A 26,517-nucleotide genomic window follows, 5' to 3' on the forward strand; every position below is an offset into this window, starting at 1 on the left:
GTGCTGCTATTTTAGCCTCTTTATCAGCAAGTTGATTACCTGTAGAAGGGTCATCTAAGGTTCGTTGATGTCCCTTACAATGAATAACTGCGACTTCTTGTGGGGCATTAACGGCTTGTAACAACCTATCTATTTCATGATGGTATTTTATGGGAGAGCCACTGGAAGTTAGATATTGTCTTTCCTTCCAAATAGCAGCATGGGCATGTAAAATGAGGAAAGCATACTTCAAGTCAGTGTATATATTGACTCGTTTGTTTCTCTCGATTTCTAATGCACGGGTTAGAGCTATTAACTCGGCTAACTGTGTGCTGGTTCCTGGCGGGAGAGACCCACTCTCAATTACAGCATATTGAGTAACTACAGCATAGCCTGCTTTTCGAGTTCCATGTTCTATGAAAGAACTTCCATCTGTATATAAAATCATTTCAGGATTGGATAATGGGGTTTCTTGTAAATCTTTTCTAGCTGCATAGTTCTGTGCTATAATCTGTTGACAATTATGCCCTATCTCCTCCTGGGATTCTGGGAGGAAAGTGGCAGGATTCAAGGTAGAACAAGTGTGTAATTGTAGCACTGGACCTTCTAATAATAAAGCTTGATATTTTAGAAAGCGGTTATCTTATAGCCAAAGATTGCTCTTGGCATTCAAAAGGCCAGCAATATCATGGGAAGTTTAAATAGTTAGATCCTTACCTAAAGTTAGTTTAGTTGCTTCTGGGGTCAAAAGGGCTACAGCTGCGATGACTCGTAAATAGTGTGGCCATCTTTTGGCCACAGTGTCAATTTCTTTACTAAGATATGCTACAGGTTGTAGAACTGGACCCTAGTATTGGGCCAAAACTCCTAGCACAATGCCAGTTCGTTCTGTGATATATAGATTAAATTGCTGTCTAGTGGGAAGACTTAAAGCTGGGGCCTGTAAGAGAGCAGCTTTTAATTTTTGGAATGCCTTATTTGCTTCTGTTTCCCATTCTAAAGTGACTAGGCCCTCTTTTTGAGCACTTTTAATTAAAGAATAAAGTGGTTTAGCTATTTCACTATATTCAGGAATCCAGAGCCTGTAATTCCTAAGAAGCCTCGAAGTTGTCTGAGAGTTCGAGGTTTAGGGTGAGCCAATATGGGTTCTATTCTGTCTTTGCCCAAGGCTCTTTTTCCCTGTGAAAGCTGAAGACCCAAATAGTGGACCTCTGGAATACATAATTGAGCTTTAGTCTTAGAAACTTTGTATCCACAATCAGCTAGATAGTTTAAGAGAGCCTGCGGAGCTTTCTGGCATTCCTCTGCATCTGATGTTCCCAAGAGAATGTCATCTACATACTGAATAAGAGTCGCTGCAGGATATGAAAAGCAACTCAAGTCTTTGGCTAGGGCTTGTCCAAACAAGTGAGGACTGTCCCTAAACCCTTGGGGTAACACAGTCCAAGTAAGCTGGGTGCTGGGGTCAGATGGATCTTCAAAAGCGAAAAGGTATTGGGAATTTTCATGAAGTGGAATGCAAAAGAAGGCATCTTTCAGGTCTAAGACTGTAAAATAAGCAACCGTTTCAGGGATATAAGACAATAAGGTATATGGATTGGGAACTACAGGATGGAGAGGAATGACTGCTTCGTTTATAATACGGAGATCTTGGACTAGCCTCCAAGTTCCATTTGGTTTTGGCACTCCTAGAATAGGAGTATTACATGGACTATTGCAAGGTATTAATAAGTTCTATTGCTTTAGATTCTGTATTATGGGTTTTAGCCCATTTTTAATGTCTGCTTTTAGCGGATATTGTTTTTGATTGGGATAAATGGTGGGATCTTTTAACATAATTTGGACTGGTTGAGCATATTTTGCTCTTCCCACCTGTCCTTCAGTAGCCCATACTTCAGGGTTAGTTTCCACCTCTAATAGGGGAAGACATAATATAGGTTCCTGTCCCATATTCATATAGATGGTTGTTCCTGCCTTGATTAGTATGTCTTTTCCCAAAAGGGGGGCAGGACTTTCAGGCATGATTAGGAAGGCATGAGAGAACAGCCAGTTATCCCAATTGCAACTCAAAGGCTGAGAGAAAAATTTGGTAATCAGCTTTCCAGACACCCCCTGTACAGTTACAGATTTGGGGGATAAAAGACCAGGGTTTGAGAGAAGTACAGAAAAGGTTGCTCCAGTGTCCAAGAGAAATTCTGTCTCCTGGCCCTCCACTACAAGGCAAACCTGGGGCTCATGAGGGGTGATGACACAAGCTGGAGCCATAAGAATCTGCCCCGGGCATCCTCAGTCTAGTTTGGGTGCAGATGGGACCACTGTCCTGGGAGGCCTTCGCCTCTGGGGGCAGTTCACCCTCCAGTGGTTACCCTTGCAGTCTGGACAGGTGCCTGGTGGCTTGCGCATTTGTCGGTACAGCTGGGGGCAATTCTTTTTCATGTGGCCAGTCTGACCACATTGATGGCACTTGTTCTTTGCTCCTCCAGCCTCCCTCTGCCCCAGAAAGATGCCCTGTGTCGGAGGGCCATTAAGAGCTGCTGTCCTTTTTTGATTCCTTCTCTCTTTTCCCTCCTCCTTCTCCTGATCTCGGTTATAAAAGACCATAGTGGCCGTTTTAAGAAGATTCTCCAGGTTATGATCTGGGCCTAGAGCCAATTTCTAGAGTTTTCTTTGAATGTCTGGGGCCGCTTGGGTGATAAATTTGTCTTTTAAAATGATTTGGCCCTGTATGGAATCGGGTAACAACTGGGTGTGTTTTCTCATTGCCTCCCTAAGCCGCTCAAGAAAGGCAGAAGGAGTTTCATTTTGCTCTTGGCAAACAACAGATAACTTGGCATAATTTACAGGCTTTTTCTTAGACCTGCGCAAACCTTCTAAAATACACGTTAGGAAATGCTTACGTAACCAGTCACCTTCCACTTCAGGGTCCCATTCAGGATCCTGAAAGGGACCTGCCTGTCTTCCCATGGGGTATCTGTCCCTTTCTTCAGGAGACATACCACCATCCGTATTAGACATAAACCATAAATCGCCCCACTTCCTTGCCTCATCTAGAACTTCATTCTTTTCATTAAACATTAGTGTCTGATCAAGCAGTAACATTATGTCCCTCCAAGTGAGGTCAAAGCTTTGTCCTAACCCCTGGAAAACATCTATGTATTTATCGGGGTCATCAGAAAATTTTCCTAAATCGACTTTGATTTGTTTTAAGTCTGTTAAAGAGAATGGTGTGTATATTCGTGCCATTCCCCTCTCACCCCTGATGGTTTCAACTAAGGGACACAAAGAAGGATATGGTTGCTTTCTGGGGGCCCCTGCAAGACTGGGAAAACCTTTTGGAACTACCTTCCTTGCAGTGTCTTCCAGACACACGGAAGGAGGTGTGGGAGTAGGAGATAGTGGGCTTGACCTAGGTGGTAATGGTGTCTACCTTAAGAATTCTTGACAGGCCTCACACAACTGTAGGGGTCTGTTCCTGAAGGTAAAGAACACTTGCACATAGGGTACCTCAGACCACTTTTCTTCTTGCTTACAAAACGCATCTAATTGGGAAATGATGTCATAATTAAGAGTACCTCCTGGGGGCCATTGTTCACCAGTGGAGAGTTGATATTGAGGCCAGGCCTGGGTGCAGAAGAAAATTATACATTTTTTTTCAGTGCCTGGGGATCAAACATGTCCCAGTGCTCCAGAATACAGCCCAACGGGGTGTTCTCTCGATGAGAGAAGAATATGTTACCCATCTGTGAGAAAGAACAAATGACCAGCGTCTTAATCAATCCCACCCCTTATTCTCAAGTCACCCAAGGCGTCCCCTGACCAACCCAAGAACCCTTCCGCCAAACTAAAGGAGGCGTCCCTCCAGTTTTTGGGGAAGAAACCCTGAGGAGTGTGTGGCCTCCTCAGCCCTACGCTTGTCTGGAACTAGCCACTCTTACCAGTGTAGCGCTTTACCCTCTGGGTCTCCTGTACTCATTGCATGCCGGCAGCACACCGAGAAATCAGGTCCGGGGAGCCTGGTCCCCCAATACATGTATTCTGCTTCCCTCAAACTGCCCCTTCCCCCCACTAGCCTCAGAGTATCAATCAAAGTGGGTATAAGCCCCACCCTGGAGAAAAATGGTTGTGCAATGTGGCACATTTAACACTATAAAATCTGTGCAAGCTCTTTACTAAACTCCCTGTAACAAAAAGGAAAATAGGCTTTCTGGCCTGAGCAGGGCTTGGTATTAAATATAGCAAAGTAAGGGACACAAATCAGGGCGGAGTTGAGAGATGCTTTTGAAACCTTGTATCACAATTAGTTGCACTTAGCAGAAGTCCTAGAGAAACCTAGAGTTATTTTAAATTTCTTCACACTAACAGAAATCAAATATTTGGGGCCATAAGCAATAGTCAAAGTTCAGGGCCACTCCCACCTTGGGGAATCATTCTGGGCTTCCCTTCACAGGCGTCTGGTTGCCCAGACAAACTGTGCAGGGGAGTCATTTTGCCCTTAGTTTGGGGCATATGCTTTTTCTAACAAGGTCAGTTTTTTCTTAGACACATATAATAAACCAATCTAAATTTAGTCCTGCAATGCAAGGTAATAAAAAGGATCTTTGAAACACTTAAAACATCTGAAAAACACCAGAATTAACCAGTAACAAACCCAACTATATACATAAGGTAATCCTTTATCAACATAAAGTATGTAAACTACAAGGAGAGAGAGAGAGAAGCTATAGGGATTTATAGAAGTTACTAGGAAAGAGATAACTAGGAAACATTTGGGATCATTGAAAAGGAGAGAAGATAGTGGGAGCTGGGAGAGCACAAATTTTCAGAGGCTCTCCCAAGTCCTGGGGTCAGAACCATTGCTGGGGACCCCAGGGCCTCTGGGTGTTACCTCATTACTTGGCCCTTGACCAGGGAAAAGGAATAAACAGAGGACAGGATCAGGTTCCCTTTACCTTCTTTCTGAAACCAAGAGGAATCAGAAAGCTTGCTCCCCTTGCCCATGACCTGGAAGTCAGCTTCTACATGAAGCATATTCACAGGCTGGTGGGTAATCTCCAGTAGGATAAGGATAGAGAAAAACAGGACAGAGGTAAGTGGTCCCATTGCTTACCACAGATGTTTTCTGTCCTAGAATTTCATCTGGTCTCCTGGCTGGCTTGCCAAATCTGATACCAGATTTCTAACACTGAATTTCCAGGCTCTTGGTCTCCACGATTCGATGAATGAATCGACAGACCATAGAATGAACAGTGAGGTTTTATTTACAGCTCAAAGAACCAAACCTCCTTGCAGGGCAGGATGCAAGTGTTACAACTCTTATGAAAACAACTCTTACAAAGAGCCAAGCCTCTTTGTAGAGCAGGATAGATGTGCTACAGCTCTTACAAAGGACCAACCTCTTTGCAGGGCAGGACCAGCAGCAGAAGTGCTACAGCTCTTACAAAGGACCAAGCCTCTTTGTAAGGCAGGATCAGCAGCGGAAGTGCTACAGCTCTTACAAAGGACCAAGCCTCTTTGCAGGGCAGGATCAGCAGCGGAAGTGCTACAGCTCTTACAAAGGACAAGGCCTCTTTGCAGGGCAGGATCAGCAAAGGACCAAGGGATCTGCCCCCAGGCTCTTTTGCTCAGGGTCTTATATAGGGGTAATAGCTTAGCTGTGATTGGTCCATAAAACAGACCAATCAGGAGCAGGATTGAAAATGGACCAATCAGGGATGGGCATCAGTTTTCCCTTGATTAACAGGTCCTCTAGCTGCTCTACTGGAGCCTCTGCGGGAAGAAAGCTCCCCCACTTGCTCCAGCCTGCCGGTTTCTTTGCCGGCTGCTGTCACCAAGATGAGGTGGCAGGTCCCCTCCCCAGGCCCTGCTCGGCTGAGCTGGCTGGGGCGCCACTTTTCTGGTATCAACATCACCTCCCAAATATCACAAGCTCTAGGAATTCCATGGCTTCTACATGTGCCTTATAGAGTCCAATCATCAGGAAAAATAGAACAGACAAATAGCATCCTTAAACAATCGCCTTAAACTTCCTCCCCATCACCTTACACATTCACTCCATCCCTCAAAAACCCCGCTTTTATAGCCCTTTTGAAATAATGTATGGCAGAACTATTATTCTAGACTCTGGCACTCCCCCAGACTCTATCATAGGAGACAATTTTCCCATCCTCCAGAACTTAGACAAGAACTTAGAAAACCAATCAATCAGCTTTTACCCCAACCCTCAGCAGAGAAAGTCACAGACCAGTTGGCAGGGCAACAAGTTGTCCTCAAATCTCCCTTGCCCCACAAGACTTTATTTTCTCATTGGACAGGCTCTTACACAGTTCTTTACAGCATCCCCATGGCTGTTCACCTTGTGGACACCCCAGTTTGGATTTACTGATCCCAGATAAAACTTTCCTACAGAAGAACTTCCAATGCTGAAGAACTATCACTGGAAGTCGCAAGTACTGTCCCCCACCATCTTGAACTCACCAGAATCCCTGAAAAATCCACTCCATAATAAATGTGTAACATTCCTTCCTGATTTTTTCCTTTTCTCTATAACTTTTCTTGGGATGCCTGGCTACTCTCACATGTTCAAGGTTGGAACGACCTTGAAGCCTCTAGAAATCTGTGGCTACAGGGCACCTTCCAAGACTTTCTCCCTGAAGAAACCCAATTTTCTTCTTCCTTCTTTTTTTTATTCCTTTTGGCTACCCCTCCTGTCAATTCTGACCTTGCTCTCCTTTCCATCAACCTCAACTGATGATAAAGTCACTAATTATAATCCTCATTCTCAGTTACAGATCAGCAATTCTTTGCTTCATCTCTATTTATTGAGCAGTCACCTGAAAACTGCTCATATCCTCGCCCTTTTGGATAACAACTAACTCATACTGAAAAAAAAAACAAAGAATTCCTATAAACACCACTCCCTTCCCCATTCCTCTCCCCCTCCCATTCTTTTCACAGGCAGCCCACGAACACCTCCCCCACCAAGAAGCAGCCAAAGAGATGCCATGCCCATCACCCTACCTCCTTAGAATAAACTAAAGAGACTGGTATGATAGAATCAGGTACCTGCCTAAATAAACTTGCCCCACCCAGGCAGGGTCAGGTTCATGGCCCATCCAGGAAAGGTTGGACTCATGTCCCTCCCAGGAAATAGAAATGCCACTAATCATGGCTGCCCTAACCCTTTAAATTCCTGTTTGCCAGTAGCTGGTGTGTGGGAATCTTACCCCACCTGCACTCCAGGTGGAATAAAAGCCATTTAAATTGCATGAATTGGATCTCCGTCTTTCTTCTCTCCTCTCAGAATGATTTTATCCTTGGGTCTGGAACTTTTCACTTTCCTTTAACCAAGATTAAAATAAACCAGGGCAGTAACTGTATTAAGTTCATTTTTGGGTTATAGGTTTTAGTGCACAGCTTGGCGGATTACAGGTAGGGAGACCAAAGAATCTTTGTTCCTGACTGGAATATCTTGGGTAATGAAAGGGTATTAGGGTGTGAAGTCTATATGCAGGTGAGAAAAACTTCTCAGATAGTTTAGGACTGTAAGTTTGTTTATGCTCTCTCCGGGAGAGATCAGGGCACCAGAAATGAAGGCACTGAGGCCAAATGAATCTGACTCTTCATTATGGCAGGCTGGGGAGGGGTGGGGGGATTTACGACTATAGCCCAACTAGCAGACATAGCAGAGAAGTGGCTGTTTTGGTTTTTCTGTTTATCATTAACAGATTGACATCAGGAATTAGTTTCTTCTTCCCTCTCTCTGAAGGAGGGGAAATTTGCTTTCCTGTCTGCTTAAGAACTTTTTCAGGACAATATTAAAAAATAAAAATAACCCCCCCCCAATCTTATTTATTTATTTATTTATTTAACAACTCGTTAGTTTTAATGTCTGTTGATGAGAAAGTCTACCCTGTCCTCCCCTTTCCTGGAAAGTCTTTTCTTCCCCCTTGGAATGTAAATCAACTCGCTCAGGTAAATGTTAATGAAGATTCACCTTTTCTGGTTTCTCGGTTGCTAGGCCCCTCCCCTGTGTTTGGAGGTTTTCCCGCTTTGTCACCTTGCGGGCGGACAGTGCCAGCTTCCCAACTTAAAAGCACAAAATGCCAGATACTTCCAATTGCAGCCTCCCCGCTGCGGCCACACCTGGATCTTACGTGTCGGACGCTCCTACGCAGGCCCCGGAGGCATGAACAGCGCTCAGATTGCAAGGGGTGTGGGCAAAAGCAGCCGTAGGGAGAGGCTCCAAGCCCGGTTCTGCAGCATTGGCACAGTCCTCCGGCTCTCATTAGCCTGCTTCGTCGGGGGAGAGGGGACGGGTTGTCTGGCGGGTATGGCGGACCCTGCTTCCCAGCCCGGGCGGGAGCGCTGGTCACCGCACGACACCGTCTTCCTAGCTCTGGCTCCAACGCTGCCCCCAGGACCTGTCCCCGAGAGCGATATTCACGCAGCCTCCAGATAGCATTGGATCCAGAAGGGCCCAGGCGATGCAGGGACATGCAGGTGCTGGTCTGGGCGGACATTCCTCGGGGCAGCGGGAATTTGGCTAGATAGAGCACTCTGTATCCACTGTAATGTGGGGATAGATACCTGTGCTGCAAGGGGAGGTTGAGGACTTATCCACTGTAGGCCCAGACTGTTCCTCGTGTTTAGGATAAAGGCAGGGTCACTGCAGGGGCACTCATCTCATGTTGGGGGGCTTGCACTGTGGCTTCTCCCCATTTCTGCTGCTTATTGATATTTCCATCAACTCTTATTTTTTGATAATCAAAGGAGAGGCAGGTTTCTGTTTGATGCTCATGTTGCAGAACCTGCTGGATTGTCTTGTTGAGACACTAGTGATTGCTTTTCTGGGGGGGGGGTTGGGTGCCATTGCTGCAGATACTTGTATCTAGTCTTGGGGAGACAAGGGAGGTGGGCTAGGGTTTGCTTGGAGAGTGGTGTGAAAGCTGGGGCTTTCTTTATTAGTGTATAGGGCATTGGGAGCTGCTTCTTCAGTTCCCATCATCTCTAACCTTGGAAGGATATGGGGGAATCACTTATGGGAGTTGCTGACAGAATCCCCATGATGTTGTAGAGGACCTGGGAGGTCTGAGACTTGAACTCCTTTTGCTGGGGGCATGGAGGATCACTGCCTGGGGCTTTTCCAAGTGTTGAGATGCCAAGGAAGGATGTCTATAGTTTGGGAGGAGGACTGAAGGGGTTATTTCATGGGCTCCACTTATCTTTGCTCAGTGAGACTGCAGGGATCCCTTTTACCCTCTTTTATCCCGTCAGTGGGGAGAGGCTAGTAAAGTCACTTTCTGGGTCTCCCCTGGCCTGTATTGTTGGAATAGATTGGGTGGGTCCCGGGGCTGGGGCTTGCCATTCTCTAGTGTTGAGGGGCAGCTGAGAGGTCACCTATGGGGCTGCTGTCAGTCCAAAGTATTAGAAGTAACTAGGGGTGTTTACCGGAATTTTGGGAGGATGGAGGTCTTGCTCGGACCCCATCTTTTGTGTTTGTAGATGACACTTGCTATCTGAGGCCCTGCTGCCTCTAGTTTTGGGAGGGGGGCTCTGGTGGTCCCTTACTAGGACTTCTGTCAGTTCTGCCGTTGGATACAGACTGTAAGCAACACTTTCAAGGCTCTCATGATCTTGTGGGGTGGATGGGGCATCTCTTTGCCAGGGTTTCTAACACTTCTAATTTTGGGTGATCAGATCAATGTGTTTTTAAAAGTATTTTATTTTGAAAAAGTTGAGATATACACAAGGAGTTATAAAACTATACAGGGTTGTTTTTATACAGCCAATGTTCATTTGCAATTACTTGCATTCTGTGCTCCTGCCGATCTTAATACCTCTATTTATGTATGTCCATATGGAATCATGGAAGAATGTTTTCTTAGGTTACAGAATTTTAGATTGGCAGCCTCCTTGCCCCAAGTCATAGGATCTTGCATGCCAAGACTGCTGTTACCACAGATTCATATGACTCACTGTCCCAATTCACTAAGGTTGCTGTTCAAATGCCTTACAGAGTGCCTGGTCTATGGGAAGTGCCATATAAATGCCTAACCATTCATTATTAGCACTATATAATATTTTGCTATATAAAAAGTTTCTATGTAAAAAGGAACAACTCACAATAAAATACTCCTGTATATACCTAGTAACATTACATTAAAATATATAAAAATGACAGAATAAAGGAATATGTTAATCATAATGAAAGATTTTACTACACCTCTATCACTAAATAAGGTCAAGAGAAAAAAACTATACATATGTACTGTATCTGAAGATATAATTAGCTTGCATTACTGTGCATATACCCTATATACAAATATCACAGAATATACATTATTTTTAGGGAAATATAAAACATGGATAAAATTTGACTAATTGATAGGTTTACCAGTTAGAGAATGTATTCAGTTTGAAGTCAAATCACCAACTCAAAAACAACAAAGCACTTTGATTTCAACCACTTGAGGATTTGTTTTAATCATGTAAGCAGAAGTCTAAGAATAAGCAAGTCCGAGCTGATAAGTCAATGAGAGGCTTTGGGGGACCCTCCCCCCCTTTTCTCTGTACGTGGTTTTTGTCATTGTGATTAAAAAATAGCTCTTTAAACTCTAGAGGCTACTTCCCAAGAGAAAGAATGAATGGGTAAAATAAATACATAATAGGTGAAAAAAGGCCAGATGGTGTCCCACTCACCATCCCCCCATGACTTCTATCTACTCATGGTTGGTAGAGTATGATGAAGTCTGTCTGGGCTTCAGGAAAGCCAAAAAAATTGAGTATTTTCAGTATTGTTCACAGACAACCTGAACAAAATGGGAAGAACAGACACTGACAAACTATCAACATTTGTCACATTAAGAATGAAGAAATGAAATCAATATCATAAAGCCCAATTTACTGACAAAAATACCATTAAATAGAAAAAATTATATAATAAATAGTCTAATTTCCATTATGAGAAACTGTATCACTTAAGACTATTCAGAAATAACTTTTCTTTCTTTTTTTTTTTTGAGACAAAGCCTCAAGCTGCCACCCTGGGTAGAGTGCCGTGGCATCATAGCTCATAGCAACCTCCAACTCCTGGGTTTAGGCAATTCTCTTGCCTCAGCCTCCCAAGTAGCTGGGACTACAGGCACCTGCCAAAATGACTATTTTTTTGGATGTAGTTGTCATTGTTGTTTGGCAGGCCCAGGCTGGATTCAAACTCGCTAGCTCTGGTATATGTGGCTGGCACCTTAGCTGCTTGAGAAATAACTTTTTGAATATACAATGTATTGATATCCTTAAAGAGTACATTATAATAAATATATTGCATTAAAATTATGGAATGCAAGTTAAAAGTTTATTTTAGGGACTAGTTATAGACATGCATACTTACATTAAAACAAAAAGACTGAAAATTAATGAGCTGGTGGCTCAACCTACAAAAAAGACATTGATAATGGTGATCCCACACTCTCAACATTTCTACTTTTTGTTCCCAGTATAAATTACTACATGGCCACTCAGAAAGAGATGGGATAAGGTGCCCTAATACTGACTGATTGCATTTCTAGAGTTTCTTCCATAAAACAAAGACAGGAATCACTGAAAATTTTCCAAAATTGATACTCAGAGGTTTTGCATCCAGGGAGGATTTTCGTATTTTTCTTAACACGGAGGCATCATTGAAGACTTTCTCTTATACTTTTTATTGTGACTTTCTTTGCAGTGTGAGTTCCCATACATTTCCCAATATATGTGGAAAAATGGAAAGTTTCTAAGACCAATGTCATTCAAAGGGACTTTCTCTCTAGAATTTTCACCTCTTAAAAATTGAGAAAACATTTAATGCTTCCCCACAGTTACTGTAACCAAAGGGCCTCACTATCTCTTGCTCAGTAATGTGGACACTTTTGCTGTAGAGTTGTTCACATTTCTTGTTGTAAGTGTCTTCTTCTGTGGATTTACCATGCGTATCTTAAGGGATGAGTGTCCCTGAAGGCTGCTCCATTTTATGACCTTCAAAAGGCTTCTCTCTCAGTGTGAACTGTCATGAGAATCCCTGGAGATAACCACTGGAGGCTTTCCAGGAATATAGCCATCTCCTTTGTTGGATTTTTCAGCACATCAGTGTTGGCATGTGAGCTAAAAACTTTACCATACGGTCTGTACTCTTTTCTCTCCAGAGCGAATTAATAGGTCAGTTGAATGCTGTTTCATACTGATTGAATAAAAAAGACAGGGTATACTAGAGGTTTTTCTTCAGTAATTTCATGGCAAGTTTCCTAGTGGTCCTTGTCTCCTGGTAGTTATACCTTACGTAGTCTTCTCTCATTCTGTATCAGGATTGGTATGTGTGATCCGTATGATAGGAAAAAAGTGAAAATATGTCCTTCTGAGGCTGGTTCACAGATGAGATTATGGCTTTAGTATTGGTTTTCTCTTGGATCACTTGCTTTGGGGAGAACTTGCTGCCTAATCATACTCAGTATTGTGGAGATGCCTACATGGTGAGAAATTGCAGGTCCCATGAAATAACCAACATTAACTTTGCAGATACATGAATGACCCATCCTGGAAGTAGACCCTTTAATAGTAAAGATTTCAGATGACCAGAGCTCTGGTTAACATCTCCACTGCAACCTCATGGAAGATCTTGAAGCATAACTACAGAACTAAGCCATTTTTGAATTCCTGACCTACAGAAATTATGAGATGATAAATGTTTGTTGTTTGAAACCACAAAGTCTTTTGGTGGGGTAATTTGGAATGCTGTGACAGATAAGTTGTCTTAGGGATGAGATATCAGAAAGTGCTTTCCCACAGAAATTCATATCCATCTATTATGTATTCTTTTATGCACAGAAAGGTAAGAATTACTGGTGAAAGATTTTCCACAATGATTACATTCATAGGGTTTTTCTCCAGTGTGAGTTCTCACGTGTTTCTTAACAGCCGAGAGATTATTAAAGGCTTTCCCACAGTCACTGCATTCATAGGGTTTTTCTCCGGTATGTATTCTCTTGTGCACAGTAAGAGAAAAGCTACTGCTAAAAGATTTCCCACACTCATTACACTCATAAGGCTTTTCTCCTGTGTGAGTTCTTACATGCTGTGTTAGGTATGAGCTCTTCCTAAAGGTTTTCCCACAATCATGACACTCATAAGGTTTCTCTCCTGTATGAATGCTATTATGCCCAGTAAGGGAGGACCTTGTGCTGAAGGCCTTTCCACACTGATTACATTCATGGTGATTCTCCCCTGTATGAATCCTCTTATGGCTTTTGAGGTTACAACTAGTGCGAAAGACATGAAAACACTGGTTACATTCATAGGGCTTTTCTCCAGTGTGAATTCTCACATGGAGTCTAAGAGAAGAGGGATCACTAAATGCTTTCCCACAGTGATTGCATTCATAGGGTTTCTCCCCATTGTGGATTCTCTTATGAATAGTAAGGTAAGACCTACTGCTAAAGGATTTTCCACATTGATTACAGTCATAGGGTTTTTCTCCAGTGTGAATTCTCTTGTGCTGAGTAAGGTTAGATTTTGTACTGAAGACTTTAAAACACTGATTACATTCATTGAGTTTCACTCTATGATGACTTCTTTCCTGTTGGTTAAGAAATGAATGACAAATTTAATTCATAGTATCGCTGTCATAGGAATTCTCTCTCCCAGGAAAACTGTTATATTATTATAATTGATATTGTGGCTACTTCCAGTATATGGTTTCCCCCAGTTTGAGCTTCTAGGAAGGAAGTTAAAAAAGACAAATGCTTTGCCATAGTCCTTAATAGTCACAAAACATTTTCTGATAAGTGTAAGGCCAACTTATGTTTCAAACAGTCAATATTGGAGTCATATTTAGGGAACAATTTACTTGTAGGAACTCTCAGTGAAGAAACAAATTTATAACTAATACCCCCTTTTTAAATTCCCAAGTTTCAGTATCTCTCTAGAAACACCATTTTCTGGAGTGTAAATGACACTTTCCTTTAATGGACTCTCTTGGTTATTTTGTGCCCTTTCTAAATTTATGGCATTCTCCCGCTGCAGAAAACCCAAATCCATACATATCCATCTTACCACTTTTACACATTTAGACTGTTCTTTTCTAAAAACATGCTTCTTAGGAGTTAGCCATTTGGCTTTAAGTAGGGTCGGTACATCTGAAACAAATTGAAAAGAAATTTAGGTTGACGAAGAAAAGAAGTAGAAAATTGCATACATAAAAGTAAAAGGAAATTTTAAGGCAGCAGCTCTCAACCTCCTTAATGCTGCAGCCCTTTAATACAGTTCCTGTAGGTCAAGACCCACAGGTTGAGAACTGCTGTTAAGGGATTAGGCTTTTGAGGAGGTTTGCAATGAATAGGAATTGATTATAAAAATTCCTGGATATTAATTTAAAAAAGGATTCCAGAAAAACTGATATTGCTCAGAGATTGAAAAAAGAAGAAATTATCAGGAATGCACAAGAGAAGGGAATTGGACTTAAATTTAAAAAGGAAAAGAACTGAGTCTTTGTTCCCTGAGGCCAAAGTATGAGATGGTGAACAGAGGTTAAAGAAGAAAGAAAAAGTACATGAGTAAGGTCATACCACCAAATGTTCTTGTCTATATTTGTCAGGACAAAGGGAATTCTGCAAAGTTCCCTGATGGACATTAACTAATGTAATATTCCTGACCCCCAAAAGTCACTGGTCAGAGCTATTTATTTTTTTTGAGACAGAGTCTTACTTTGTCACTCTCAGTAGAGTACTGAGGCATCACAGCTCACAGCAACCTCAAATTCTTGGGCTCAAGCAATTCTCTTGTCTCAGCCTCCCAAGTAGGTGGGACTACAGGTGCCCACCACAAGGCCTGGCTATTTTTAGAGATGGGGTCTTGCTCTTACACAGGCTGGTCTGGAACCTGTGAGCTTAGGCAATCCACCGCATTAGCCTTGCAGAGTTCTAGGATTATAGGTGTGAGCCACTGCACCCGGCCTGCCAGAGCTATTCTTCACAAGAAGTTATATCCATGCAGTGCTTACCTGGACAGATACTTGGAATAATTTTTCTCTCCTCTGTCATTACCTTGTCTTCTTGTTCCAAATGGGATAAAAAATTTGGTTTATCAACATGACATCCTATTTATGGAAAAAATACATATGATGTAGGAGAACGTTGGTAGGAGCAAGCCAACTCCATGAAACTGTGGCCAACGGTTCTGAAGATGGCCAAATGTGACTTTAGGAGCATTATGCCTTCAGATTTTAGAATTATACCTATATCCTAATGAATACAGTAACTCTCACAAGGAATAAAAATCCAAGATCCTCAACCCAATATTCAGGGTGATGGGTTTTATTTTTATGTTTTTCTTGTTCTAGGTCTTCAAAAAATACACTTTAGAAGCCCCCAAACCATGGAGAATATAAAGTCAGGGAAAGAAATAGATTTTCAGTTGGACAGACAGTTACATGAGGGTAAAGACCAGGTCTGTCTCATTTGTCACTGTACCCTCAAACCCCAGCACACACCTAGGAACATGTAAGTGCTTAAAAGTCTTGTGAGAAGTGACATTAGTGAAAATGGCATAGTAGGGAACTCTAAACATTCATCACTTTATAAAAACAGTGAATAAACTGGAAAAACCATCATAATCAAATTAACAGGAACTCTTAAAAACTTACCATTAAGTTAATAGTAACCAGTAGTAGAATGTCTAATCAAAAATAAACCCAACTGAATCTGGGTAATGGTGCCATATGACATTTTAGCCAACTCTAGCCCTATTCTTCTGTCTGTTGCTTCGGCCACAACTTGAAGATAAACAGCCTGCATTTCTAATACTGGGGGGCTAGGGGAGCAAACAAATCTTATTTTGTGGTTGCTTTTTTCTGACATGTGTGGTGGCTTCCTGAAAAACTGGCTTGCCTTTATTTACCTAACTTCAAATTCCTTGGGGATGAGCTGGCTACCTGGGACACACACAATCAAAGGCAAATGTACAATCTGACCCCAGAGAAAAAAGCAGAAGCAAATAAAGGGTTAACCAAAAAAGGCTGGAAGGAGAAATAAGGAAAAAGACATTTGGAGAACAGGGCTTTGACAAGATTGCTCATATTTCTAGGAAGGCAGAATGCTGAGCACACTCCCAGGGCTGGGTGCATGCTTGGAAAAGACTTTAGAAGGCAACAAGCCCTCACCTCTGGCTGATTTTCAGTCTCTGCACAAGCAGGAAGAGAAGGCCAAGGCAGAATTGTAAACTGCCAGGCTGCATTTTAAAGGCACATCCCAATGAGTGTGGGATGAGTCCATCTGAAGAGATTAGAGGTTATTTTTTTCTTGTTCTAGGTCTTCAAAAAAAATATAATGAAAAATTATTAGATGACCAATAAACTAACAGAAAAAACAGCTATCAGTGACACCATACATGACAAATACAGACATTACAAAATTAGATCTGAAAAGTCACTAACAATACATAGATACAGCACCAACTACAACAAGCAACGACAAATCTCAGAGATGGGCAAAAAGTTGATTCCAGAACTGCTATGTTATAATACTCCAAATATTGACTTTTCAACAAAATAATTATAAGGTAGTCAAAGAAATAAAAGCATAGTCCATTGAAAGAAAAATGAAATTGGTAGAAACTGTCCCCAAGGACACTTAAATACTGGACTACTAAACAAATAAAAATAAATCAAATATTTTAAATATGTTCAAACTTAAAGGGAACATAAGTGAAAATTCTCATCAACAGAAAACATCATAAAGACATAGCAATTATATTAAGAAGCCAAACAGAGATTTGAGTTGTAAAGTATAATAACTGAAATGAAAAGTTTGGAAGAGGGGTTCAACGGCAGATTTGAGCAGGCAAAGGAAACAATTAGTGACCCTAGAGATAGGACAATTTATATTACCTAGTTTAGAAAGCAGAAAAAAAAGAGAATAAAAAAAATTTAAAAGGGTCTCAGGGACATTTGGGAAGCCACCAGCCATACCAAAATACAAATGATGGGAGTCCCTGATGCAGAGAAGTGAGAGAAAGGAACAGAAAGAATATTTGAAGAAATAATGGCTAAAATATTTCCAAAATCTGATAAAATACACAAATATACAAATCCAAAAAGCTCAATAAACCTAAGTAGGATAAACTCAAAGAGATAAAGATATACACTGAAAAAAATATATTAATCAAACTGAAGGGCAAAGACAGTTTCCTAAAAGCAGCAACAGAGAAGGATTCATTATGTGAAAGCCAGAAGAAGATGGTCATCTAACTTCTAAAACAAAACAACTTTCAACCCAGGAATCTGTATCCAGCTAAACTAAGTTTCATTTACAATGGAGAAATCAAATACTTTAATGACATAGACATGTTGAAGAACTTTGCCATAACTAAACCAGCTCTCCATGATATTCTCAGACCCACCTTCCACAATGACCAGCACAATGCTCTACCACCAAAGTAAACTTACTCAGAAACTTTTGATCAAAACCCAACTTACACAGGGGCGAAAGGATTAAAAATGTCCACCAGACTTTCAAAAAATTCGACACCCAAAACACTACCAGGCTTATCAATATTCTCAATTAATGTGAATGGCTTAAATTGCTCTATAAAGAGGCACAGGTTGGCTGACTGGATACAAAAGCCCAGGCCAGATATCTGCTGCATACAAGAATCTCATCTTACCTTGAAAGATAAACACAGACTAAAGGTGAAGGGATGATCATCTATAATTCAGGTAAATGGAAATCAGAAAAAAGCAGGTGTTGCAATTTTATTCAGATACAACAGGCTTTAAACTAACAAAAGTAAGGAAAGATAAGGATGGTTCAGTTCGTATTTGTTAAGGGCAACACTCGACATGATGAGATTTCAATTATTAACATTTACGCACCCAACCAGAATGCACCTCAATTTATAAGAAAGACTCTAACAGACATGAGCAACTTGATTTCCTCCAGCTCCATAATAATTGGAGATTTTAACACCCCTTTGGCAGTGTTGGATAGCTCCTTCAAGAAGAATCTAAGCAAAGAAATTTTAGACTTAAAATTAACCATTCAACTATTGGATTTAACAGACATCCAGAGAACATTTCATCCTAACAAAACTGAGTACACATTCTTCTCATCAGCCCATAGAACATCCTCTAAAATTTATCACATCTTAGGTCACAAGTCTAACCTCAGCAAATTTAAAAGAACAGAAATTATTCCTTGCATCTTCTCAGACCATCATGGAATAAAAGTTGAAATCAGTAACAACAGGAATCTGCATATTCATACAAAAACATGGAAACTAAATGATCTTATGCAGAATGATAGCTGGGTCATAGATGAGATTAAGAAGGAAATTACCAAATTTTTGGAACAAAACAATAATGAAGACACAAACTACCAGAACCTGTGGAATATTGCAAAGGCAGTCCTAAGATAGAAATTTATAGCCTTACAAGCCTTCCTCAAGAGAACAAAAAGAGGGGAGGTCAACAACTTAATGGGACATCTCAAGCAACTGGAAGAGGAAGAACATTCCAACCTGAAACCCAGCAGTGTAGGAGATAAGCTCCCCTTGCTCAGACATGGCAGTTCGCTTCAATGTGCTCCTCCAGGAGATTGATTCAGAGAAACATTTCTTTGAAGATCAAGCTTCTGTACCTGCCTATAGATATGCAGAAATATGCAGAAAAGTCTCTCTCTAGGAAGTGTGGAGAATCAGCCAGGGTCGCAGCTGGGGGTGAAGAGATCGGTCTTCGAGCATTGGGTCCTGTTCTCTGTCTTCCTCCTTCATTAACATTATAATCCCTAGTTTCCTTTTGGACTAAAAGCAACAGATAGCCAGTCTCCCTTATGTTTTTACTCTGAACAAAATCAATTGTATATGTGTTCCTCAGCCTTCACACTAAATTGTAATCTTAAATGGTAGCTTCCTAATGTTACTGCACTTCTTTGTATATGTGTTAAATTCTTACTGAATGTTTGAAAGTATATAAGGTAATCAGTAAAGTTTAGCCGGGCCACCGACCAGAGCGAGTCTCGGCCTCCCTTTAATTACCATTCCGTATGCAGTTCTTTCCCCTGCATCTCCAGAGGCTCCAAAGAACACACCATCACAGCAGAAGAAAAGAAATAACCAAAATTAGAGCAGAATTAAATGAAATTGAAAACAAAAGAATTATACAACAGATCAATGAATCAAAAAATTGACTTTTTGAAAAGGTCAATAAAATAGATAAACCTTTGGCTAACTTAACCAGGAAAAAAAGAGTAAAATCTCTAATCTCATCAATCAGAAATGACAGAGGTGAAATAAGAACAGACTCCTCAGAAATTCAAAACATCCTTAATGCATATTACAAAATACTCTCAGAATATGAAATATTCTCAGAAATATGAAAATCTGAAGGAAATAGACCAATACTTGGAAGCATGCCACCTTCCCAGACTTCACCAGAAAGAAGTGGAAATGTTGAACAGACCTATATCAAGTTCTGAAATAGCATCAACTACACGAAATCTCCCCCAAAAGAAAAGTCCAAGACCAGATGGCTTCACATCAGAATTCTACCAAACCTTTAAAGAGGAACTAATACCTATATTACTTAACCTTTTCCAAAATACAGAAAAAGAAGGAATACTTCCCAACACATTCTATGAAGCAAATGTCACCCTGATACCCAAACCTGGAAAAGAAAATTATAGACCAATCTCTCTAATGAATGTTGATACAAAAATATTCAATAAGATCTTAGCAAACAGCATTCAACAACACTTCAAAAAATTACACACCATGATCAAGTAGGTTTTATTCTAGGGTTACAGGGTTGGTTCAACATATGCAAATCTATAAATATAATACATCACATCAATAAAATAAAAAACAAAGACCATATGATTCTCTCAATTGATGAAGAAAAAGCTTTTGATAATATCCAGCATCCTTTCATGATCAGAACACTTAAGAAGATAGGCATAGAAGGGACATTTCTGAAACTGATAGAAACTATCTACAGCAAACCCACAGCCAACATTATATTGAATGGTGTAAAATTGAAATCATTTCCACTCACATCAGGATCTAGGGAAGGATGCCCACTGTCTCCACTGCTATTCAACATAATAATGAAAGTCTTAGCCATTGCAATTAGGCAAGAGAAGGCAATCAAGGGTATCCAAATAGGGTGAGAGGAGATCAAACTCTCACTCTTCTGTGATGATATGATCCTATACCTGGAAAATCCCAGGGACTCAACTACAAAACTCTTAGAAGCAATCAAGGAATAAAGCACCATCTCAGGATACAAAATCAATACTTACAAATCAGTAGCTTTTATATATGCCAACAACAGTCAAGCTGAAAATATAGTCAAGGACTCTATTCCTTTTACAGTAATGCCAAGGAAGATGAAATATCTGGGAACTTACCTAACAAGGGATGTGAAAGAACTCTATAAAGAGAACTATGAAACTCTGAGAAAACAAATAGATGGAGATGTTAACAAATGGAAAAACATACCATGTTCATGACTGGGAAGAATCAACATTATTAAAATGTCTATACTACCAAAGCAATCTACAGATTTAATGCAATCCCTATTAAAGCACCATTGTCATACTTTAAAGATCTTGAAAATATAGTGTTTCGTTTTATATGGAATCAGAAAAAGCCTCAAATAGCAAATACATTACTCAGAAATAAAAACAAATCAGGAGGTATCATGTTATCAGACTTCAGGCTATATTACAAATAGACAGTGATCAAAACAGCATGATACTCGCAAAAAAAAGAGAGGCAGATTTATGGACTAGAATAGAGAAACAAGAGATGAACCCAGCTACTTATTATTATTTGATCTTTAACAAGCCTATCAAAATATTCAGTGGGGGAAAGACTCCCTATTTAACAAATGGTGCTGGGTGAACTAGCTGGCAACCTGTAGAAGACTGAAACTGGACCCCTACCTTTCACCATTAACAAAAATTGACTCTCATTGGATAAAAGTTTTAAATCTAAGACATGAAACTATAAAAGTACTAGAAGAGAGTGCAGGGAAAACACTTGAAGAAATCGGTCTGGGAGAATATGTTATGAGAAGGACTCCTGGGCAATTGAAGCAATACCAAAAATCCATTACTGGGATCTGAGCAAACTGAAAAGCTTCTGCACAGCCAAGAGCACAGTAAGTAAAGCAAACAGACAACTTTCAGAATGGGAGAATATTTTTGCAGGTTATGCTTCTGACAAAGGTCTGATAACTAGAATTCACAAAAACTCAAACTAATCAGTAAGAAAAGAACAAATAACTCCATTTCTATGTGGGCAAAAGACTTGAACAAAAAATTCTCTAATGAAGACAGGCACATGGCCTACAAACACATGAGAAAATGCTCATCATCCTTAATCATCAGAGAAATGCAAATCAAAACCACTTTGTGATATCATCTAACTCCAGTAAGATTAGCCCACGTAAAAAAATTCCAAACTATAGATGTTGGTTCATAATGCAGAGAGAAGGGAACATTTGTACACTGTTGGTGGGAATGCAAGCTAATATGACCTTTTGGAAAGAAGTCTGGAGAATATTCAAGGAATTAAAAGTAGACCTACCATTCAATCCTGTAATTCCTCTACTAGGTATATACCTAGATGTCAAAAATTATTTTACAACAAAGACATCTGCACCAGAATGTTTACTGCAGCCCAATTCAGAACTGCCAAGACACGGAAATAGCCCAAGTGCCCATTGACCCATGAATGGATTAACAAATTGTGGTATATGTATACCATGGAATACTATGCAGCCATAAAAGATGGAGATTTCACATCTTTTATGTTTACCTGGATGGAGTTGGAACATATTCTTCTTAGTAAAGTATCTCAAGAATGGAAAAAAAGTATCCAATGTACTTAATACTACTATGAAATCAATATGTAATTACCTAAACATTCATATGAATGGTAAAAAATAACTACAGTCCAGAAAGTAGAAGGGAAAAGGAGAGAGGGAGAGGAGGAGGGGCAGGTGGGAAGAGAGACGGTATTTGGGGGAAACCTCACCTAATGTGCATGATGCAATGGCACATTTCAAAATTATTAAGAATATAATTGTGATGGATGTGTTACTTTGTTCAATGTAAGCATTTCACATTGTATATCAAATAAGTACAATGAACCCCATAAATGCATCAATGTACAAAATTATGATTTAATTTAAAAAAAAGAAAGATAGAAATTATTGAAGGCATGAAGTTTGAACAAGGCTGTATTTCTCCATACTTATTATCAAAAGGTCAGAAGTGTGAATTCCAGGATGCCTATGTTCTATTGAGTAAAAAGAATATTTCTAGTGTCCAATCAATTATACCTCCTCTTCAAATGTGCCAATGTTCATTCCAAGCCTTGGTCATAATTGCTGAAGATATTGATGGGGAAGCTCTGAGAACACTTACTTTCTTAGAGCTAAATAGGCTAAAAGTTGGTCTTTAAGTTGTAGCAGTCAAAGGTCTAGGTTTTGGTGATAATAGAACCAACTTAAAGACATGGCTATTGAGGGGTGGTGCAGTGTGTTCCGAGGAGAGGGAATGACTCTAAATCTTGAAGATGTTCAGCCTTGGAACTTTTGAAAAGTTGGAGAGGTCTTTGTGACCAAAGATGATACCATGCTCTTAAAAGGGAAAGGTAACAAGGTGCAATGGTGGCATAGGAGGTGGTATGAGAGGTGGCATGTTCTAATTCCTAGAGTAGTGCTTATCATCAATGAACTGTGACAGGAAGCTCAAAACAGTGTTCCTAAACAGTAACTTCAGAGAAGCCAGTTGAAGAAAATGAATAAAGGCTGGCTGATGTTTAAGAAAATCACTATAACCATCAGTTACTGGCTTCAGTTGACAATTATAATGGTTTACTGCTGTCAATGTTCATGCTTACAGATAATTTATTTTGTATTGATGAGTAAAAAGACATCTGTACATTCCTGATACTGACTGTGAAAGCCACGTACCAAGGTATTGCTTTCAACTTCTATCACTGAGGCATTTTTACTACTGTTCTGTTAAAATCAGGATTTTAGTACTTGCTTTAGTTCTCACCAGATGAGGCGTTAAGAAGGACCCTTTCTGTGGAGAGTAAGAATAATTGTGTACAAAGTAGAGAAATATCCAATTATGTGACAATCATAAATTAACAATAATTTGTTTAAAGTTAAAAAAGATAACAAACTAGGAAGACTCACATTTTCTGATATCAAACCTTACTACAATGCAATGACTATCAAGACAGTGTTACTGGCGTAAGGACAGAAAAACAGACCAATAGAATAGGATTGAGAGTAGAGAAATAATCTCTGGTGTCTATGGTCAAATAATTTTTGACAAGGGTGCCAAAAGCGTTGAGTGGGGAATGAACAGTCTCTTCTACAACAGTGCTGGGACAACTGAACATACACACGCAAAAGAATAAAGTTGACTCTTTCTCCACATCATGTGCAAAATTAACTCAAAGTGGATCAAATGCCTGAAAGTAAGTGCTAATACTAGAAAATTCTTGGAAGAAAACACAGGAGTAAACCTCCATGCCATTAGTTTAGATAATAGTTTCTTAGGTATGACACCAAAAGCACAAGTGAAAAGAAAACCTAGAAAAATCAGACTTCATCAAAATTAAGACTCTCATACAACAAAGGACACTGTCAAGGAAATGAAAAGATACCGACAGAGAAATTATTTATGAACTGCATTTTGAATGATGGCTCAATATCCAGAATATAAAACGAACTTTTATAACCCAACAACAAAAAAATAAACAACCCAATTAAAAAATGGACCAAGATCTGGAACAGACATTTTTCTAAAGAAGATATACAAACAGCCAACAAGTACATGAAAAGTGCTCAGTGTCATTAGTCATTAGGGCAATGTAAATCAAAGCAATGGGATATCACTTCATACACCCTAAGATGGCTACAATCAAAAGGAAAGATGCAGAGAATACTGGAAACCTCATGCACTGGTGGGAATGTTAAATGATGCAGCTACTGTGGACAAGTTCTACAGTTCCTGAAAGAGCCAAATACAAAAAGAGATGACCCAGTTAGTATTCTACTCACAGGTATGTGCCCAAGAGAATTGAAAGCAGAGGTTTAAACACAAACTTGCACACAAATATTCATTAGCAGTAATAATAGCCAAAAAGTGGAAACTACCCAAATGTTTACCAGATGACAAATAGATCAACAAAATTTTGTCTGTGTACACAATGGCTATTATTAAGGTCATAAAAAGGAAAGAAGACTGATACATGCTATAACATAGCTAAACCTTTAGAATATTATGCTACACGAAAGGAGTCGGAGACAAAAGGTCATGAATTTTATGATTCCATTTACATGAAGGTTCGGAATGGGCAAATCCATTAAGGCAGAAAGTGGATCAGTGACCCAGCAGCAGGGGGTCAGGAAGGTAACGAGTATTGGAAGGTAATGGGGCTTCCTTTAGGGGTTACGAAAATGTTCTGAATTTAGATAGTGTTCATGGTTGCACAACACTGTGAACACATTAAAACCTACTGAATTATGCACTTTAAAATGGTGAATTTTATGTTTATATGAATTTCATTATAATAAATGAACAAGAGAAGGAAAGTCTTGCTATGTAATTTACTGAATGAACATGAGTGATGTCAGGCTTACCAAGTGAGGCCAGGTTTCTGCAGTTCTCCAGCATCACATCTCTGTACAGTGTTCTCTGAGAGGGGTTCAGCAATGCCCACTCCTCTTGGGTGAACTCCACTGCCACATCCTTGAAGGTTACCAAGTCCTAGACCATAGTAAACACCATAGCTTAGCCAAGGACCACTCTCACCAATGGGAACAGGAAGAGGTCCCAGGGTCGACAGAACCAGGGATGGGAACCCAGCGCACAAGATGTTGGGGTAAGATTCTGAGAGGTTCTCTCACTGGATTCTGGGCTCAGCCCTCAATGTCTCTGTCCACAGAGGCCACTCCCCAGGTCCAATCCACTGCTAACACAGAGTGACTGTCGTTTCCCATTCAGACTGTGAACTCCTACAATCTTATTTCCTTCCACCTCCAGGATGAGCATGGGTCTGGGATATTGCAGAAATCACAAAAGTTCTTGGTAAAGGAATACATGACTTCCCCATGGCTACTACAAATTGCTTGAGTTTGGAACACAGTCATGTCTTTACTTGGCTTTCTCTTGAAATTCTCAGGAAACATGATATACTTAAGGACCCTGGCGCCAGTTCTGAAACTGCTGCAAATGTTGACACAGGCTGGTATTTCCTGGGCAGCCCTCACTCTCCATCAGATACCTGGAGATCGTGGGATACCCGAGGACCTGGACAGGCTGTGAGGCTCTGAATGCTGAAAGGTAACAAGTCCAATTTCTGGCGAAAGGAATAATGATTTAGAAAAAAGAGCATCTGACTCACCTGTAACCAGCTTGTCAGGAGTTCACTAGCCAGCCTTTCCTCCTCTATGCATCTCTTCTGCTGGGAGGCTGGGCACAGGGAAGACCCTGCTACAGGAGAAGAGAGTCACAGGAATCCAGGCCTGTCACGCATCTGGCACTCACACAATTGAGACTTCTACATGCTTGTGACTGAGCAGGTCAACACATCCCCACAGGCACCCCCTTCAGCTTTCCTAAGAAAGCTTCATCTACACCCATACAGACACCCCCTTCCCAGCTTTCCTAAGAAACCAGGGTACAGCTCTGCCTCATGCACACAATAAAATAGAGTTCAATGTTGTGACTGTACTTGAAGAAGAGATTATTCCCATTTCACAGATGGGGAAACTGCATGTTCAATACCTTCATTATATTTTTTACCACATATTACAGGAAGAATGAGAGAATTCAAGAGCTCCCACACATTCACCATGCAGGTGGACCATCAACAGATACCCAAACTCCTAAGTTTTCAATCCTAAAAGTCACCCAAGCAGACAGCCAGGACCCCAGGGCCCCTGACGCTTCATCTCACTTCACCTGCTCTGTCTTGCTACCTCCCTTGTCCATGCTTTGGGTGGGGGCCTCTAAAGCCTAGATCTCTGAGGGCTGCTGGGACCCCAAGACTCACCTCCAGCTGGGGGTAGCACGATGGCCGCCATCCTGTGACCTTGACACTAACTAATGGGGCAGTAGGAGAAGTTGGATGCTCCTTCTCTTGTTTCCACGGGGCTCTTGCGATGGCACTCTGGAAGAGATGGGAAAACTCCACGTCTCCATAGCCTCACTCTCTCTGAGGCTGCAGAGGATGTGCCTTCCTTGCCTGTCCAGCACAACTTCCTTCAAAACCCAACTCCCATCTTCTGTCCTGGGCCTTTACACTGCTGAGCAGATGATGAAGGTAGATCACCTGATAGCAGACTCACCTTCCTGTGTCCCCAACACTGCAATTTATGCTCTGCACCCTGACAATCTCAGCTCTGTAGGGCTCAGGCCACACTCTTCCTGCCCACCCTGATAACCTTGGCTCTGCAGGGCTCAGGCTACACTCTTCCTGCCCACCCTGATA

At 40.8% G+C, this 26,517-nt stretch overlaps 1 protein-coding gene across 11 annotated transcripts in view; it reads right to left on the reverse strand.

Moving 5' to 3' along the window:
* Positions 1-11,195: 11,195 nt before the first annotated feature.
* ZNF558 (zinc finger protein 558) overlaps positions 11,196-26,517 on the reverse strand; it is a 21,182-nt gene continuing 5,860 nt past the window's right edge. For 9 of the 11 annotated variants that reach the window (XM_023515428.1, XM_023515427.1, XM_023515425.1 and 6 more), the window contains 6 exons: positions 26,080-26,196; positions 25,429-25,517; positions 24,665-24,791; positions 15,005-15,100; positions 14,059-14,141; positions 11,196-13,582 (listed from right to left, as the gene is read on the reverse strand). In XM_023515428.1, the coding sequence (XP_023371196.1) occupies positions 12,800-13,582; positions 14,059-14,141; positions 15,005-15,100; positions 24,665-24,791; positions 25,429-25,517; positions 26,080-26,110 (1,209 nt within the window). In that variant the 5' untranslated portion in view covers positions 26,111-26,196 and the 3' untranslated portion in view covers positions 11,196-12,799. The remainder of the gene's footprint in view (positions 13,583-14,058; positions 14,142-15,004; positions 15,101-24,664; positions 24,792-25,428; positions 25,518-26,079; positions 26,197-26,517) is intronic. The other 2 variants (XM_023515429.1, XM_023515430.1) reach the window with 2 other exon arrangements.

This window comes from Otolemur garnettii, unplaced genomic scaffold (genome assembly GCF_000181295.1).
Source record: "Otolemur garnettii isolate 467f Iridium unplaced genomic scaffold, OtoGar3 scaffold00071, whole genome shotgun sequence".
NCBI lineage: Eukaryota > Metazoa > Chordata > Mammalia > Primates > Galagidae > Otolemur > Otolemur garnettii.